This window comes from Uloborus diversus, unplaced genomic scaffold, assembly GCF_026930045.1.
Source record: "Uloborus diversus isolate 005 unplaced genomic scaffold, Udiv.v.3.1 scaffold_12, whole genome shotgun sequence".
Classification (NCBI taxonomy): Eukaryota; Metazoa; Arthropoda; class Arachnida; order Araneae; family Uloboridae; genus Uloborus; species Uloborus diversus.
Genome location: NW_026557876.1, coordinates 695,469 through 713,783, shown reverse-complemented (window position 1 = coordinate 713,783; position 18,315 = coordinate 695,469). Strand labels below are relative to the sequence as shown.

General features: G+C 33.0%; 1 protein-coding gene across 1 annotated transcript in view; it reads right to left on the bottom strand.

Annotated features, from left to right (window-relative positions):
• The window catches only part of LOC129232410 (receptor-interacting serine/threonine-protein kinase 4-like), a 29,585-nt gene extending 11,485 nt beyond the window's left edge, over window positions 1-18,100 (bottom strand). The window contains exons 1-5 of the mRNA XM_054866555.1: window positions 18,087-18,100; window positions 7,925-8,009; window positions 4,245-4,289; window positions 2,087-2,155; window positions 472-585 (exon numbers count right to left, since the gene is read on the bottom strand). Of these exons, the coding sequence (XP_054722530.1) occupies window positions 472-585; window positions 2,087-2,155; window positions 4,245-4,289; window positions 7,925-7,933 (237 nt within the window). The 5' untranslated portion in view covers window positions 7,934-8,009; window positions 18,087-18,100. The remainder of the gene's footprint in view (window positions 1-471; window positions 586-2,086; window positions 2,156-4,244; window positions 4,290-7,924; window positions 8,010-18,086) is intronic.
• Window positions 18,101-18,315: the final 215 nt, after the last annotated feature.

Here is an 18,315-nt window from a genome sequence, read left to right as displayed (position 1 = left end):
GAGTAGTTTCCTCTGTACAATCTACAAATATTGAGAAAATCTGACGTGACAGGACTTAATCAAGATAATTTGAGTTATTTATTGACCAGTTAAAGAAAAAAGGTAAATATATTTATTTAAAATCTTTGAAGTATTTTTTTAATGCCGTTAAGAGTTAACAAATACTATTAAAGTTCAAAATTCATTTTTATGTCCATTGTCTGTGGTGAAGAACAAATAAAAAAGTTTAAATTCTGAAAGTATTTAAATTAAATTTTCAAAAAATTCTCAGAAAATTATAAAAGAACCCGAAAAAGGGCTAACTAATGGGTTTTTTCGAAAAAATCCATTGTGTCCAATCCGGCCAAACCTGCCAGAAACTGATGATCACTGTTCACATTTTGCAATCTAAGCCTTTCTAAACTGGACTTCTGTCATGAATCACAAGTTGTATTGGACCACAAACAGATATTCACAAATCACAATCAGTACCTGCTGTTCCTTGCCAGTCTCCCCTTTTTGGAGGCCTGCATTCGTGGCCTGGGATCGTAATTTTGCCTCCAATTCCCTGCACCTTGTGTTGGAGATTTCAAGGTCAAGCTGGGCCTGAAAGAGTTTTGCAAACAATCAGAACGAAATATGGAACACACAACAGAATTCATGGCTGCACCCCCATCACTGCTATCAATCAAAGAAAGTTAAACATTTAAGCTGCATTCTACGAAAGTATATAAAATAGCAACGTTTAATCTAACTCGTGAACAGGGTTGAATTAAAACAATGACCAACCTTTGAAGATTTATAAATGGCATCAATACAAATTGGGTTCATTTTGCGGCCCCTTCACAAAATTTTAAATACTAAAAGAGCTTCTTCACAAAATTTGAAATAGTAAAAGCGGTCTCAAAACCAGAGCCCAATTTAGCTCTATGCCACCTCAAGACATGGATTTTAAATCTGCCCCCCCCCCCACTGAAAAGGGACAAAAACCTTGATTCAAAATCAGGGAGTTTGCAGTGTTTATAAAAATTAAAAACTATTTCAATGTCCAGCAGGGGGTCTAAAATTTACAATTTTCTTCAAAAAAAAAAAAAAAAAAAATTGCATTTTTCTATTTATTTTTTGAAAAATGGCTTACAAGTTTAATTAAAATATCAAGTTCAAAAATTATTAGCAAACACATTTTTACATCAACACATTTGGAAATGAATAACACAAAAATGGAATATTAAAAATCAGTACATTTAAGAAAAGTAACAAACTAGTATAAATCCATATCTTTGAGTACTATGTGGGATGCTTAAATATTGCAGGAGAGCAAAAATTTTTATTTAATTCTAATTACGTACTTTTGGCTGTTTGTATTTTTCAGTTCTAAAATTTCTTAAAATTTACCATACATTAAAAAAAAATGCAGAAAAAAAAATCAGCTAGTTGAAGAATATTATAAGTTTTAGATTCAATGTCAGATACCTAAATGTTTTTTAATTTAAATAAATGTTTTTTGGGTACAAGCACATGTCGAGTTTCTGAAGATAGTTTTGTTCCGATTCGGACAATTGTACAAGTGCTGGTTCACACTTTCAGATGCAATGGCCACAGTTGTTCAAATGATATGAAATTATATATTTTTTTATACTATTTGTTTTGACGTAAAAGGGAAAATATAAGAGGGAGTGCGACTCGAATCAAAGTTGCCATGCACCGGCAACTTTGCTATCTACGACGTGTGCCTCTATTCCAAATAACAGATCCATTTATTTAAACTGTATTATCCATTAAAGATCTTATTTTCTGCCTTTTTTGAGTCATGTCACTATTTTTCTGAAACAAAAAAATATATTTTTGACTTTCAATTTAAAGAAAAGTTACTTGTAACAAAAAACCAAACGTTTATTAAATTAAAAAAATGTTTCCATATTGTGTGTTTGTGTTCATTTTCATGATTTGCAACATTTTGAACTAAAAATGTTACTATGCTTATATTTCTTTACATAATGGACATTCATTTCTGAAGTTAGTGAAGTCGAGTCTGTTCACGAGCAGGACACCTGACCCTCCCCATCATACCCACGATGCCAGAGAGTGGAATCGGGAGAATCCTTACCTTGCCGAGAGCCCTTCTCAGTTCCTCATTCTCGAGAGCCGTCTTCTCGGAGAGTGCTCGAAGCTCGGCCTAAAAGAAAGGAGATGGAATTAAAAGACGGGGAAAACACACTCGGAACGAAACACCGAAGAGATTGATTTCATTCGAATGCACCGGCACAGTATACGCAATTTGGATTCCGTAAGGAATGTGGTTCTCCCTTCCAACGACCTCTAAAAAACTCACTTTAAGGGGTAACAGTACCTTTCAAACATTTTTTTTTAATTTAAATAGATTTTATTTTCTTTGAAACCATAACATGCATACTAGTTTCAGAATCAATAATTTACTATCAAAACTTTAAAATATTGCCTTTTTTTTATTCAAAAAATTGAGGAAAATTTCAATTTTTTAAAATTCTGAAGGCTTTTTTGTTTTTAATTAATGTTAAAAAAACTTTTTGCTAGACGATCACAATCATCATCTCTAAAAACCTGTGCATTCATTTGCTTTTGTGTTTATTAGAAAATTTTCTGTGATTAATTATGTAAAAAATCGTAATTTTTTTTAAAAAATATGGCTTTTAAAGGTTTAACATGCTCTAAACATTTGAGTAATTTATAAAATGCTAATTCCATGCACAGTTTTGTTAAATATATTGTCCTAATTGCAAAAAGTATTACTTTCAAGTTGCATCAAAAATAAAAAATAAAAAGCCTTAGGGATTTTTATGACATGAAAACACAAAAAAATGAGAGAGAAAAATCATTGAGAAAAATCAATTTCAAGTTTTTCTTTTGCATAAGAATACATAGCGAGCATGACCTAAAAACACTCATAACTTTTAAAATATTTGAACTAAAGCAATGAAACTTTTTCCCCTGTGTTTGGACTGGTTTTTAGTTTTGAAATAAGCAATAATTTTTTTTCATTGTTTGATCATTTCTGAGGGACTGTAACCCCCATAAAAAAAAACATGATTTTGGAAAAAAAAAAAAGTAAAATTAGTGATTACATTTTTAAAGAATCATTCAAACACATTTTGAATATGTTTTTGAATATGTTCATTTGAACAAAAGAAAAGAGTCCAGATCATGGTCGTGCCCCAGTCCACCCCATTGGCAGAAACGTAGAAAAAGGAGAAACTGGTCCTTTGGAAAGGCGATTACGAGATTTCGACGAAAACTCCGATGGGTTCCTTCATCTTCGCGCCTTGGCTTCAAAGAGTGAAAAAGTGAAGAGCAAATGACAAAAACACGAAAGCAAAATGATGAAAAGTGAAGTCAATCGGTGGTTTTCAACAGACACGACCGGGGAAGAGAAGGATACAACGGGCGTCTTTTTCTGCTCAGAGTCGACGAAATCTCATCTGTGCTCGGGAGGAATTCGGTAGGGTCGCAAGGACAAAGGCAGCAGGAAATTTTTCACCCATCTTTTCTTACAAAGAAAACCTAAGTGTTGTAAATGAAGACAAATTCCGAAAATCATGAGGCTTTCGGAAGGAAAATGGGAGCAAGACTTCACCTGACCACTAAAATTTACATTCTGCATGTCAATGACGTCTTTGACGACTCATATCAGCGGCTAGCGTTCATTTTCATCTCTGATTGGAAATATTCCAATCAACGTTTTTTCCTTCCTAAATATTTTTCTAGTCTCTTAATGCAATAAAAATTGGAAGATTAATCCAGTACACGAGGGCATTGTCTCGTTTTCCTTCACATACAATAAACATAATTTGATCCATCGTTAACTGTGGCAATGTTTTTTTCATGGATGGCAGATTTATAAATTAAATAGATCCAAAGAGATCGGGAACTCTTTTTTGACGCGTACCGATCTCCAACACAGTCAAACTTTACGTATTTCAAATAGAAGTAGACACGCAGCCCCAGACATTTCCGTAAATACTGTTCCTGACTAAGAATAATGGTTTGCAATTCAAATTACTATTACTTGCATAATTGCATGTGTAAAAAAATAATTTTCATACAGTATAAGGTAAATAATTAGGAATATGCTTTATTTAAAAAATATCTTTTATATTTTTCAGCAAAAAAAATTAACTTAAAAACCCTGCAATGATGCACAAAAGCCTTCTCAAAGCACTCGGGCAGAGCACATACGTGAGCACATGTTCAGCTAAAGGAGAAACGAGCAGATAAAAAGTTTCACTCACATTTTCCTGGGCAAGTCTTAAAACAGCACTGACTGCTTCTTCAGCCTGAAAAGAAAGATGGAGATCGTTCATCTCAAATGGCTGGGACAAGGAACAAATCAAAGGATGCCAGAGACTAAGACATCAGAACTGCAGATTGTTTCCACTACTTCTCGATGCAAGGAAGCTTTAAATTGATTGTTCTCTCTGGCTCGAGCTCTATCTCCGGTAGTTGCCGCTAGCCGTCGACACAGACGGTTTGTTTTTTTAACTGGCCAATCCAACAGACAGTCGCAAGTTTGGATTTAAATGATGCGAATTTTGGGCGGGTAAAACGGATGTTGCTGTGGCCCGTGAACCATCTAGTGCTATCAGACTGAATTTTATGCGGCTGTTGGAATTTACAAGGCAGTGGAGGAAGCAGGGATGAGAGTGGTCAGAGAGCAAAAAGGAGGAAATCCAAAAAAATTTCGCAAAAGGGATGATATCCAAAACTGCATCAAAATAGAACTTAGACGCCATGATATTCAAAAATTCAATACAAAATGGCTAATTTACCAGTTTTAAAGGTAATACGTATTTAATTAAGTGTAAGTAATAATTTTGAACAGTTTGCTACATTGTACCATTTCTTGTAAGAGTGTTTATTAATAAATAAATATAAATTTAAAAAAAAGCAACAATTTCTAACCCCTGAGTTACTGAACAAAGGGTTGGGGGAGTCAGAGGTCAATCTTGGCTGCAACACACAATAGTGTCAATTTTTCATATTTTTTAGAGAAAAATACATTTTTTTCATTAAAAACATTTGAGTTTATAGTGTTAAACAAGTGAGAACATAAATTTTAAAATTAGGTCTGTTTGTAAAGTAAAAATTTACAACGGAGAAACAAATCTAAAATTTCTCTATGTGGTAGAACTAGAACATACTTTTCATAGTAAGAATTGAAAATAAATAAATTTATATGTATATAAATGATTGGTTATCTTTTCCTTGCATTGGAACCCAAAATTTGTCTTTAAAACCTTCCTCATACGATTTCGGAATCAAAAGAACAACTCGCAGCAGCCTCATTTAATCATGAAATCTCAAAACTTTTAACAGGCTGTGAAGCGTAAACGGCTTGAGATTCACCATAAATATTTTTAACTTTCTTAAATACACAAAAAAAGTAACCATGCTAAGTTTCAATAAAATTCGAGACTGTGGGTGCTATGCCACATTTTTTACTTGACTTTTGCATTTTTTCCAAAATAAATTAAAGAAATAAAACTATTATTGAAATGATGAATAAAATAAGCAGATATAAGGTAGCATATAATGAAAAACTACCCAACATTAAAAATAATTGAAATACTTGCAGGATGCAAAAAGATTGAAATCTCAAACGAAGCATGCAAATTTCGGCGCAGCACGTGTTTGACATCGTTAGCATGATTCCAAAACATACGCTTTTGGCAGATATCGCGGAGGATGAAGATTCGAAGGAGGAAAATAGAAAAAACAAGAAATCGGGGACCGAAAATTTGAAAAAATCGTATTTTTTTTTCCGATTTTTGAGAAAAATAAGGTCTGAAAGAGGCAAAAAAAGGAGGAAAAGGAGGAAAGATTCTATAAGTCAACAGAAAAAGCCGGAATTCCGGCAAAAGCCGGAAAAATCTCATCCCTGAGGAAGGTTACGTGAGGAGCCACCAAGAGGTCTGCCGATGTTTCATGTTCATTTGAATTTGTTAAGACTCCAATTCTAAAAATAAAGAACTTTTGCCCGTCTTGAAGAGTGAAAGGGAATTTTGTCTATGACTCATCCTTTCCTCATCCTGCCTTTTGCTGCGTATCATCAGATCGGTGTGTGGATCTCCATCAGATCTTTCGATATCTGTTACTGGGGTTCGGACCTTTTCTCGAAATGGGGAAGATAAAGATAGAGCCGACTCATTCGGAGGATCCATGGGCAGCCAAACGTTAGATGAGATGCAGTTGCGTGAGTCTGATCAGTGATAGATTGCTAGGTTTTTTCCCCAGCTTTAAATGATATAATACATAACTTCATTGTATCAGAACTGCTGTAGCAAACCCAGAAGGTAGGATGCAGCACCCCCCCCCCCCTCACAAACACCAGATCAGAGTCCTTGATCCCCCAAACCTCCTTAAAGATCATCTAAAATTTCGGCAGAAGCAGGAACCTGTCCACGTCCTTTTTTTTTGCTGTGAAAAATGAAATAACTTTGGAAAATCGAATAATTCAGTGAAAAATGAAATAATCTAAAATTTTAAAATTTATACACATAGTTATGTACTTGAGGAGGGGGTTAGATAGTGCAAATTGCGATAGTGAAATTTTTAAGGCAAGCTTTTAAAGATTATTTGTGTCTATTTTTGGGGAGGGGGACATCACTCTTGGGAGTTGTCATGTATATTTTTTCCAACCTTTAAGTATGCAATGGAAAAAAAAAATTATTTTGGGTAAAAGAAAACAGATTTGTTAAACAAAATTAGCATTTTTAGACACCAACAGAAGATGATTTTGTTCCCCTAAAAACTAATTAGTTTATAATAAGTTTTAAAGAGAAAACAGGAGTAGGGTAGGGGGACTATTTTAAACTAAGAACCCTAATATTTCTTAAATATTCATAATTTAATACATATATAGGGGAGACTGTTGCACCTTGGGACACTTATCATATTTTAATTTTTAATGCCAATTTTTTTGATCAAATTTAAAATCTAAAAGTCAGATTAAAATACCCCAAAATATTTCTTTACTATATATTTTTTAAAAATTAAGTCAGTTTGAAAATAAAATAATGCCAGCTATTTAAAGTAAGAGTTCCAAGCTGTCCCAAAGTACAACATCCAATTGTACCTCGGGACACATCAACAGAGAGCCAACTGTATAAGGAAAGTGAGGTCGAAATTACTAAATCAGTTCCAAAAATTATTTCAATCATTACAAAATAAACATTCTATTTCCTTTACTTATGCATTGGAATGTGCAATGTTATAAATTCAAATTATGTACGATACGTATGTGTGCTTTCGTGCAGTACCGCTTCGGTCAGTTCTTTGCCGGCAAAATCCAGTTTCGGCCAGGGCATTGCCAAAATTGTTTCGTCCCCCCAAATCTACAACTCTGCACCCCACTTGTCGGGTTTCTCGTTCCCACAAATGGCTCTCAAACCCAGGAATGGACTTTATTTACACCCGACCCTCATGACTTTGGGCAATCCTCTTCGGACAAAAAAAAACGTGAAAAATGCATAGTTACATTCCGTTTCTACAATACAGGGGGATCAACGGACCAACAATAGTTGTTATTGTTGCTCAATGCTTGTTTTATGAAATGCGTGCTTTTCAGAAACCAATTCGTGACATTGGACGAAACACTGGGCCATGAAGATCGGTGGGTCGGGAACCACCTGTTTATGAGGCATGAATTCATCTCGGAAAAACTTTTCGGTCGAAAGATTTTACCTCACCGACCCTCAAAGTATGCTGCTTCGGGGAACGCATCAAATACAAATTTGAAACGTGAAGTGGGAAAGAAATACCGAAGAGTTTGCGTTCGAGTTTTTACACGCAGGGGAAACAAAGGTTCATTTTAAAATTCATCCCATTATTCTTCTATTCCAAAACATTGGGTTACCTTAAACTTAGTTTCATTTTCGGAGAGAAATAGCGAAACACAAATAGTCTCACTCACCGAGTTCATCTCGACTTTAATTTGATCTTTCACTTTCGTGGAAGTACTCGAGTTCCTTTTTTCTCTTTTTGAGAGTATCCTGAATCTAAAAACGAAAGAAACTTCATTAATTCAAACACATTTTTCAACAACTCAAGAAAATGAATTCTTCGCAAATCAAACATTTTAATACAACAAAGTATTAAAAAAGATAAAAGATTTCAAAACATGGGAATTGATTTAAATCATTTATTTACATGACCCCCCCCCCCAATTCTGCCATAATTATTCATACTGGTGATGCAACGGCTGAATGAAAGCAAAGCACAGGTCACATTTGAAGCGTCATTTTGTTTCATTAATAGTTAAATGTTCGTTATCAACAGTTTAAAAATTATTTCGCATGAGTTATTTTTTTTTAATCATAACATAATTCTCAACATTAAAATTATTTTGCCGAAAACATCCCTTTGCTCGCTGCCTCCAAGGTCTTTAAATTAGTGGGAATAAAATTCTCTATCCTATCCCGATTGTCCAGGTAGTATCTTTCAGAACTTGGAGTTCTCCAATTGTGTACCAAATGTAGTGATCACTTATGTTCAAAAATCTAGTAACTTTATACGACAAAAAAAGACATATCTGCTTAAAATGCTGAACATTTTTTTCTTTTCGGCATCATAATCAGTGTTTGCACAGCAACAAAACGTTGCAGTTTAAGCAGTCGTTCTTTACAACTGTAAACTTTACAAATAATTGAAAATGTTGAGTAGGAAATCATAATAAATGAATGATTATTTTTCCATTTGAAACTGATATCTATATATATAAGAGCGACGGTGTTTCTTTGTTTGTACCTGATGGCCAGAAGCCCCCATAGCTCTGAAACTTGGCACAAAATTCGAAAATACCCCGGGTGTCCGCACCTCGAAGCCCGAATTCTAAATTTCGAATCAGTTTTTTTCCTAATATTAGGCTAAATTTCGGCTAATTAGGGGGTAAAAAACCCCCCCACCCCCAAGCATTATGTATCACTGGAAAGGGTTTTCCTTCCCAAACAAGATGATGTTTGTTCCATTTTTCTCAATTAGAACAGGAGACGTAAGCGATTCTAATTGAGCCAATTTTCAAGGCTTCTCTTTTGAGAAATTGCTATAACACTAGGTCCATTTTCCAGACAATTTTCAACTATAACACTAGGTCCATTTTTCAATTACTTTCTTTTTAAACATTTTGGAGGAAGTTGCCTTTGTTGCTTATGAATATTTTACTATTATTACTTTATTTTAAATTCTTTGTGCGTATGTTAATTGATTTTCTTTTTAATTACGCCTGGTGAATTTGGCGATGAATTATGGAGGTTTTTTTTTTTTTTACATTTGAAAGCTACTGCAAATGTAATTTGGTTTTCTTTAACTCAAGGGATTTTCGTTAAATTTTTAGCACAGCCATCGCTGTGCGGGTAATGCTAGTATTTAATAAGCAAATGTAAAGGTTGGGACTTCTGCACCCCACCCCTCATTTATGTCATACTGTTCAATTTTTATACAAATTTGGTTAAGAGAGGAAAAATAGCAATCCTTTGCCTCAAGTACAGGGGGTAAAACTGTTTGTAGGGTCAAAAATACTGACTTTACTGATCAAAATTTATAAAATACTGACCAAATACTGACTAAAATTCAAAAACTTAACAAGCTATGGCGTAACAAAAAAAAATATCATGCTTAGTGAAATAGATGCCAGCTTTATTTGTCATGTGCAACAACATAATGTAAATCTTATTTGGTACAAATTTTGACTGAAACATGTGAATTTAATTTATATATTCAGTGAATAATGGATAAAACTTTTTTGAAACTAGGAAAATAAATTAAAAGATCTTACAACTGGTCAGAATATTGAATGATTAAGACCAGTTCTTCATTCACAATTTTTTTTTCCTTTGAAAACTCACTGGAAGACAATTTCAAGAAAATTGCTGATATCAGGAAATACCAAGTGAAAAAAAAAATCTATAAATTGCACACTTAACCCTGTCAATTTTGAGTTGAAAAAATATTTTAGAAAAACCCAGAGCACAATTAGAAGATTGTTTTGATTACTAATCAGGAACTATTTTTGCATGTACAGAAACTAGGTTCACTTATACTGCAAGAACTTATGATGAAAGTTAAAGGCAGCAATATTTTAAACATATTTTTTTTTTTTTTCTCATCTTAAAATTTTACACAATGTAGTTGTCATGTACACCTTATTGCTCTGATAGTATCTTCATTTTACCTTACACTTTGGATAAAAATGAAAAAAAATTTCCAAGAGATTTTTTCAATGATGATAAAATGCAGAGAATTATAATAATGTTAAGCATGATTAATGGTTTTAAAAATTTGAAGATAAAGATCCAGACAATGCTCATATGCAGTGAGAACAGATCATATATACAGTCTAGTAAATCTGCAAATAAAGTGAAATAGTTTATCAACACAGAGGTTAGTGTAATGTGAGCAATGGGACTGTAGTGTATAAAAAATACAGTAATTTTTCTATGATGCTTTATTTCATTGTTTCCAAAGATTACTCTTTCATTTACGTACCTAATTAAAAAGAAAGTATCGGGGGTAAATACTGCTCGGAAAGTCAAACATACTGACTTTAGTGACCAAAATTTATTAAACGCCGATTAAATACAGTAGACCCTCGTTTTACGCAGAGGTTACGTTCTACGGAAATGCCACGTTAAATTAAGACCTAATAGTAATGTTAAAATAGGGGTTTGGTTCCGCTGATTAAAAAAAAATACTTCATTCTAGTGATGAATAATTGTATAATAACTTGAATGAGTACTTATATATATAGATTTTTATGCATAACATGCATAAAGAAAACAAATTTATTTTGTGTTCTGTTAATACAGATGAGCTGGCTGTGACAGTCTTTTGGCAGTCATTAAGAATTTTTCTCTGTAACTCTTTGCAGAGCATTAACGCATCCGTGACCACTTGTGCCATTTCCATGACAGGGCCGCAACCAGAAAATATTTTTAGGGGGGGGGGGGCACAATTTTTCTTTCACAACACTCTATCAGCGTTTTCTCTCTCTCTCTCTCTTTACATCAATATATATTTATTATTATTAAGAATATCATTTAGTAAAATTCCTTAAAATTGTACAAGTTTTGCAATTTATTCAAAAACTGTCGCAAAAACATTAATTGTTCTTATGCCAGAATTGAAATCACGTTAAGAACAAACTTTAAAGTACTTGAAACAACAGTATGGCGGTAAGATTTTCAAATTAATAAATGGAAATCAATACTTGTTATTACTGCGTTTACTATATTAATGAAACAAGTCAAAATGCACACACATTTTTATCACCAAAAGCTCTAAATTATTCATATTTTTAAGATCATTCAAGGAAAGAATAAAAAAGGAACACGTTAAAATGGCATGAAATCACTTAAAAATACAACAAAATAATCAATAAAATCACTTACACTTGATGAGTACTAAATATCCACATTGCATATGTACACTTATAAAATTGTCTTATTGTCTGCAAAACAAGGTTTGTCCGACAACATTTTCACCCGTCGTCAATCGGGAGTATTTCCGAGAAAAACGAAAGTGGCGGTGAATTTGTTTTCCGAAGTTTTTCTCCTCAGATTTACTGCTTATCCATCAACTGTCACAAGAAAGAAGATACGATCTTGTAATCACCGACGTTTAAAATGAGTTCCCAACTACAGAAAAAATAAATGCCGAAAAGCTGAGAGGGGGAAGTTTTAAATGACCTCTCGTGGTCCCTGCTTACTTTGTCACCACTTTGTTTTCTCAAAGCGCGTTCATCTTCGTTCGAATAAAAAAAGAGTATTTTTGAAAATTGTTCAAATTAGCATTCTGGGGGGGGGGGCACGGGCTCTGTAGGTCCCCCCCTCCCCGGTTTCGCCCCTGTTCTATGATAGAATCTTCTTCATGAACAAATCAGAAAGATCATTTCTATTGTCTAGGAATGGCTCAAAATTTTCAGTGTTAACGTTTTTGGTTGTGCGGTATCCTCGTTGGTTTTGGCCTCCTCTGTCACTCCTAAAAGCTCTTCTTCCAGTGAGTTCTGAACTCTGTGAGTTTAATGACTTTACCTCTGGAAAGAGCTCTGGAACCCGTCGCATAAAATGTCTCCAGTGGCCCGAGTTCGATGATTAGCACCCCAAAATGCAGTTTATTATGCGCAATCTGAAATCTTTATGAGTTTTGATTTTGAAAGAGGGGAAAATTTTATCTGTTTGCCTTGCTCATCCGCGTAAAACCGAAACTCAGCCGCGTAAAATAAAATATAGATATCAAATCTTAAACCGCGTATAATTGAAACCACATAAAACAAGCCCACGTAAAACAAGGGTCTAACTGTACTAACAAAATTTTAAAAATACCGACTGACTAACTTTAGAATAATATAATAATCAGCAATGCTATGCATTGTAAAATGGATGCTTATTTTACTTGTAATGTATGGCAATGCCTAATTTGTAATGTAAATCAAAAACAAAATTTTGACCAACAGCTGTAAGTTTAGTTTACATAATTTCTATATAATGATGATCAACAAAAAACTTTTAAAATTTAAGAGTCAGGGAAATTTTTTTAGATGTTAAATTCTTATTCAGTCAAAAGAATATTAAGTGCAACATGGCTTCTGAAAAAAAACTGGTTGTTGGGGAATGTTTATAGTCGCCTGGGCAGCCCGGGGCACCCGGAATTTATCAGATCCTGACCACAAGAATGATGAATTTTTACTGCAACCAGAAAATTCATCAATTTAAAAGATCGTTCAAATGTTCAAAAGTTTATTAAATCATCGAGAAAAGTTTTTCTCATCATTAATCTTATACTTTTTCTTATAAAACCACAGTAAAATTACTTTTAAAAAATCCGAAATCAAGAACAAGAGACAGAAGGTAAAGTATCCATAAATTGAACATTCATTTTCTAATTAAAAAAAGCAGTATATTAGCGTGAAAATAATTGTACATGTTTCAAAAAGCTTCAAGCATCTGTTTGAAAAAGATGATGATGAAGAGAGAGAGAGAAACTAAACAGGGGCCTAAAAAGAAAGCCTCTTAAGTAAAACCCAGAACATCTCATGCTCAGAAGACTTTCAATTGTAAGGAAGAAGTATTGGGTAGGAACTGAATTCCCTTGTCACGATAAATGTATTAAAACACAATTAAAGTTTCAAGATATTTAAAAGAAGCATTCTTGAGAATAACACACAAAAAATGCTGTTCTTCACTTCTTTCTTTGTTACATTTGGGACACAAATAGTGGGGGGGGGGGGGAATCAACTTGATGAATCGATTTTTTAAGAAATCACCCCTTATTTACCACGCACTGCACGATTAATGGTTTTGTACACATTTCAAAGTAAAATATACACACCATGGTCTTATGCAGAGATAATTTATTATTTTAATAGAGGAAAGTACTACATGATGTGTAACATATTTATTCCACTATGAACTTTAAAGTATAGTGGGAGAAGGGGGAGTCTTAAAAAAATAATAATAAATAAGTAAATTTAAAAAAAATTCTTTTTTTCTTGAAAATTTATTAAATATTTTCCAACAGGATTCCTGATTATCCTTTTTAATCAATTGCAGAAACAAAAATGAATATCGTAGCAATTTCAACATTTAGTGTGGAAATAAAGATACATATCAATCATTAAAACAAAACGAAAAAAGAAATCATTTACAGCTTTCTCATGCTTTGAATTCCCTTCATTTTTATTCTATCAACCAATCATCAACTTTTGTCAATGCTGTTAAATGTACAAGAAACCATTTCAATTGAAGAATATAAAGCTTTTTATAACGCTTTTCTCAAAACTTTCAAAAAATTAAATTTAGGAAAAAACATTAAACATACGCCTACTCTTAATATTTGCACAAAAAATAACTTTTAGCATGGTTAAATTCTTATATAAAGGTTTCAAATCAACATTAATATTACTGTTAAAATGTTTTAAATTTCTCAAAAAAAAAAAAAAAAAAAAAAAAAAAACCCTTAAAACAGCCAAATTTGAGAAATATGTTTCATACATCAATAAGTTTGTTCAGAACAAATCCTCCTGTTAGTTCATGATTTATATCTTTCTTTCAATTTTCGCATAGTTACTTATGTTTTTATTTATTTTTTCCTTTTTTTGAACCACTGGGGAAAAAAAGGGAATGATGCACACTCTCCAACATTTTTTGAACAAGGTTTTTTTAAATGGGAAGGGGGGGGGGGCAATCAGACAGACCATTTGACACACATTTTTCCATCTCAATACCTTACGTCCGAAATTTTTATTTTGCAGTATTCATTAAGTTAGTTATTTATTTGACAATTATTTCTTTCAAAGATTTTTTTTTAACGCATATATTTGTTTTTTGTTTAAAATATTTGTGAAAAGTAGACTAAAAAAGAAGCTAACAGCAAATTATTCAAAACAACAAATAATGCAAGCTTTACCAGGTTGGTAAAATTAGGTTGCAGTATTGGCAAGGTCTCACTTTTTTGGCATTTTTTAAAGTTAATAAGAAAAACATAAAATATCACAGCCAATATTTTTCTTAAAATGAATTCAGGGGCAAATTTGTAAAACAATACCGACTTTAGGGTAACATCCCCAGTAATTGGCACGGCACCAGTAATTGGCACTTCTAACAAAAATGTCCTAAAAGAAGACTCGTATCCAATTTTTCTTTTAAAGTAGGCCATATACCGACTGAATGTACATTTACGTAAAAGATTATAACTTCAATTCATGTTACTAAATGACAGCAGTTCGTAGGAAAGAGAAACAATTGTGGCTTGTGTCAAATCAGCCATTTTTGTTGCAAAAGCTTCTTCTCTGACTTAAGGGAAGCATGCACATCAATCCATTAAAATCTAACTTAAAATATATTTTAAATTTTCGTTGTCAAAAGTTTTGTTTAGTTGAAAGGTGTTACTTTAATTGTGTAGAAGTATATTTTCGTCCCTATTTGGAATTTTAAAATAATGATGGGTGCCATTCACTGGTGCTTCAATTTTGGCTAGTCCCCAGTAATTGGCATGTGTGCCAAGCAGGGTTGGCAAAAACCCGGGTTTTTTTTAAAAAGCCCATGGACCCAGGGTTTTTTTAAATAAAACCCAAAAAAACCCAACTAAAGTTGGGTTTTTTATAAGAAATGTGGGTTTTTTTTTGTCTTTTTTTAGGGAAAATGTGGGGGTACTTGTAGAATATTGGAGCGTAAGTATATGGACAAAGTGCAAAAATTGTCTTCGTGTAAAAAAAGTTGGAAAACTAGTTGAAATTCAGCGTTTTCTGGAAAAAAATATAAAACACGAAAAAACCCAAGAATGGTGACGTTTCAGATTTTTTAATTTTCATTATTACCAACAGTTAAGGTAAAGTTACTTCTCGAGTGATAAAATCTATTGTACGTTTTTAATTATTATATTTTTTTTTGCATTTTACTTAAATGTATTTTATTTCGTTATGTAAAACTACTGTAGAACCTCAAGTAGTTTAAATCCCTTTTTACTGAATTCCAGCTTAATCAAGATATTTCTTTGAACTTAATGTTGCATGTTTTTCTATTTCTGTGTACAGAGTAAGAAATATTAAACTTTTTCTTAAGATAATGAAAATACTGTACCTGTTCTGTTTTCTGTCGACCGTTTGAAAAATCTGTTTATTTCTAAAAAATATACCTTGTGTTCATTCGAGATTTGTGACGTGTTGGTTAGCAGAAAATAATTCACATGAAAGCCTTTTAACTAGATTAGTTTCCTCTATACAATCTACAAAAATTGAGAAAATCAGACTGACAGGACTTGGTCAATATAATTTGAGTTATTTATTGACCAGTTAAGGAAAAAAGTTAAAAGACATTTATTTAAAATCTGAAGTATTTTTTTAATGCCGTTAAGAGTTAAGAAGTACTATTCAAGTTCAAAATTCATTTTTTATGTTCATTGCCTGTGGTGAAGAACAAATAAAAAAGAAGTTTAAATTGTAAAAGTATTTAAATTAATTAATTTTTTAAAAAATTTCTCAGAAAATTTAAAAAACCCCAAAAGTGGGTTAAATAATGGGTTTTTTTAAATGGGTTTTTTCAAAAAAACCCATTGGGTCCAATTCGGCCAACCCTGGTGCCAAGTACTGGGGAAACAGCGTCATTTCCGCGATAAAGCTGAGTGAGGTGTCATTATCTTCAGTTTTTTTCGTACATTACGAATATGATAAAGCGGAAATTGAAATCGATAGCTTTTGTACAGTAATTGTCAAAAAAAAAAAGCATCAAAATCATCAATTTTTGAAGTTGCGGCTTTTTGTCAATTGGAGTTATTTTCAGCAGAAAAAATCCAAATGAAAGTTAGTCGGTAATTAATTTTATACCGGGGGCTCCGTCCCCTGCTCGATTCGCTCGCTAACCCCCGTTCGATACCTACGGTATCTCAATGCCGCCCGCAGCTGGTGGTTTTTCAAGAGAAAGAAAACCGACTTGTTGCATTTGATAAATGAAAAAGAGGAAAACTTATGCAAAAAAGTATGCTATATGAGTTGTTAACTATACTCGGGGCAAACCTAACTTGGTAGCATTCGTAAAATCAAAACTGTGAACCGAAGGATGAAACAGCATTAATTTCAATATCTTTTCCATTTTATTTCTCTAAAATACTTTTCCAACATGAAGAAGAGTGATTTAACATTAATTTATATAAAACTAGTGGTACCCGCACGGCTTTGCCCGTAATAGAAAAATTAAAAGGTCTTTTGGTTCGCCTGTGTGGCAAATTTTCTCTCCAATTGGCTTGTACCCATGTTACGGTTCACGTTTTGATAATTTCATAATTGACTCGTCCATCTTATGATCATTTTTTTCTTAAAATTGGACTAGGAAATGAACTACATCGAATTTTCGAAACATCGCTTCGAGGTGCACACCCCCGTGCTACAAACTAACTTTGTGCCAAATTTCATGAAAATCGGCCAAACGGTCTAGGCGCTATGAGACATCCGGACAGAGATACTTTCTGAATTAAAAGGTCTTACTGGGGATTTTGGTATCTTTTTATATACGTACTTTTATAAAAGTATCGATTCAAATATTTTTGATTTTAGTGAACCAAATAGATGCACAGATGTGCACTCTTTGAGACAAAAATATTTGCAAGAGAGTATTTTTTTTCTAAGTATTGAAAACAGAGGTAAGTTTAAGGACAAACTCTTAAAGTGCCAATTACTGGGGTCTTTACCCTACTGACTAAATTTTGAAAAAACTGACAAATACTGACCAAGTTGGAGAATACTGACTTTTACTGACCAGTTTAATGCCCTGAAGTATGTTTTATGCTTGTATTTTATCTACTTTAGATTCCTTTCTATTTTATTTAAAATTATAATTTGCTTCGAAAAATAAAGTAAGTCTCAACCTTCTTAACATGTACAAAGTATTTTGTTTTTGCGGTTTCATCCAGTAATTTTGTATACATTTATCGTATGAGTTAATGAATGGTCAAGATTTGCAGCATCGTATGAGTTAATGAATGGTCAAGATTTACAGACATTTATTGTAGCCAATTATTAGAGAAAACCCTTAAAAAGGTCAACGTTCTAAAATACCCATCAAGCATGATAAACATAAATAAAAATGCATAAAACTTTCGATGCATGAAAACAAATGTATTGTTCGCACTGTAGGTACTCGGACGAGGCCGAGTCGTTATCGAGGCATTCAGAGGGCCTCGCATCACAAGGTCTTAAATCTGATTGTGCAGAGGTTGAAAAAATGCTTTTGGCTTTTCGTTTTTGCACTCACTTAATAGGAAAATTAAAAATCGCTTATTCATGCTTTTAATGTTGTTTGAGTTATTCGCAGTCTATACAGTCGAGCTATTTTATATCCTTTTCCGATCCACAGCGCAAAAAAAAGACTAATGATACAACCTTAAAGTCACACATTTACCAGCAATAAAAAAGAGAAAGTTAATAATGAGAAGAGCGCCGCTTGTTTTGATCCTCCCAAGTGAACGGGACGGAAATAATAAAAGTCAACTTTCGTGAACAGTAGAAACAATTCTAACTTCATGGGATACGAACGAATCAGAAAATAAATTTTCCACTTCTTTAAAAAAAGAATGGTTGAAACACTTACTTTGGAGCTCTGAATTCGTAGTCAATTCCGTTCGAGAAACAAGATACTTCCAAACAGAACAAAATGGTTGCCCGCACAAGCAAACTACATTATATTACATTAGGCGGGGCAGTCAAAGAGAAGAAGAGAGGATATTTGCACAGAGGTATTTTTTTAACAAAAACAAAAAAAAAAGCTTTTGAAAGCCAAAAATGTTTTTTTCACCGTAGCAGAAAAAAAAAAAACGAAC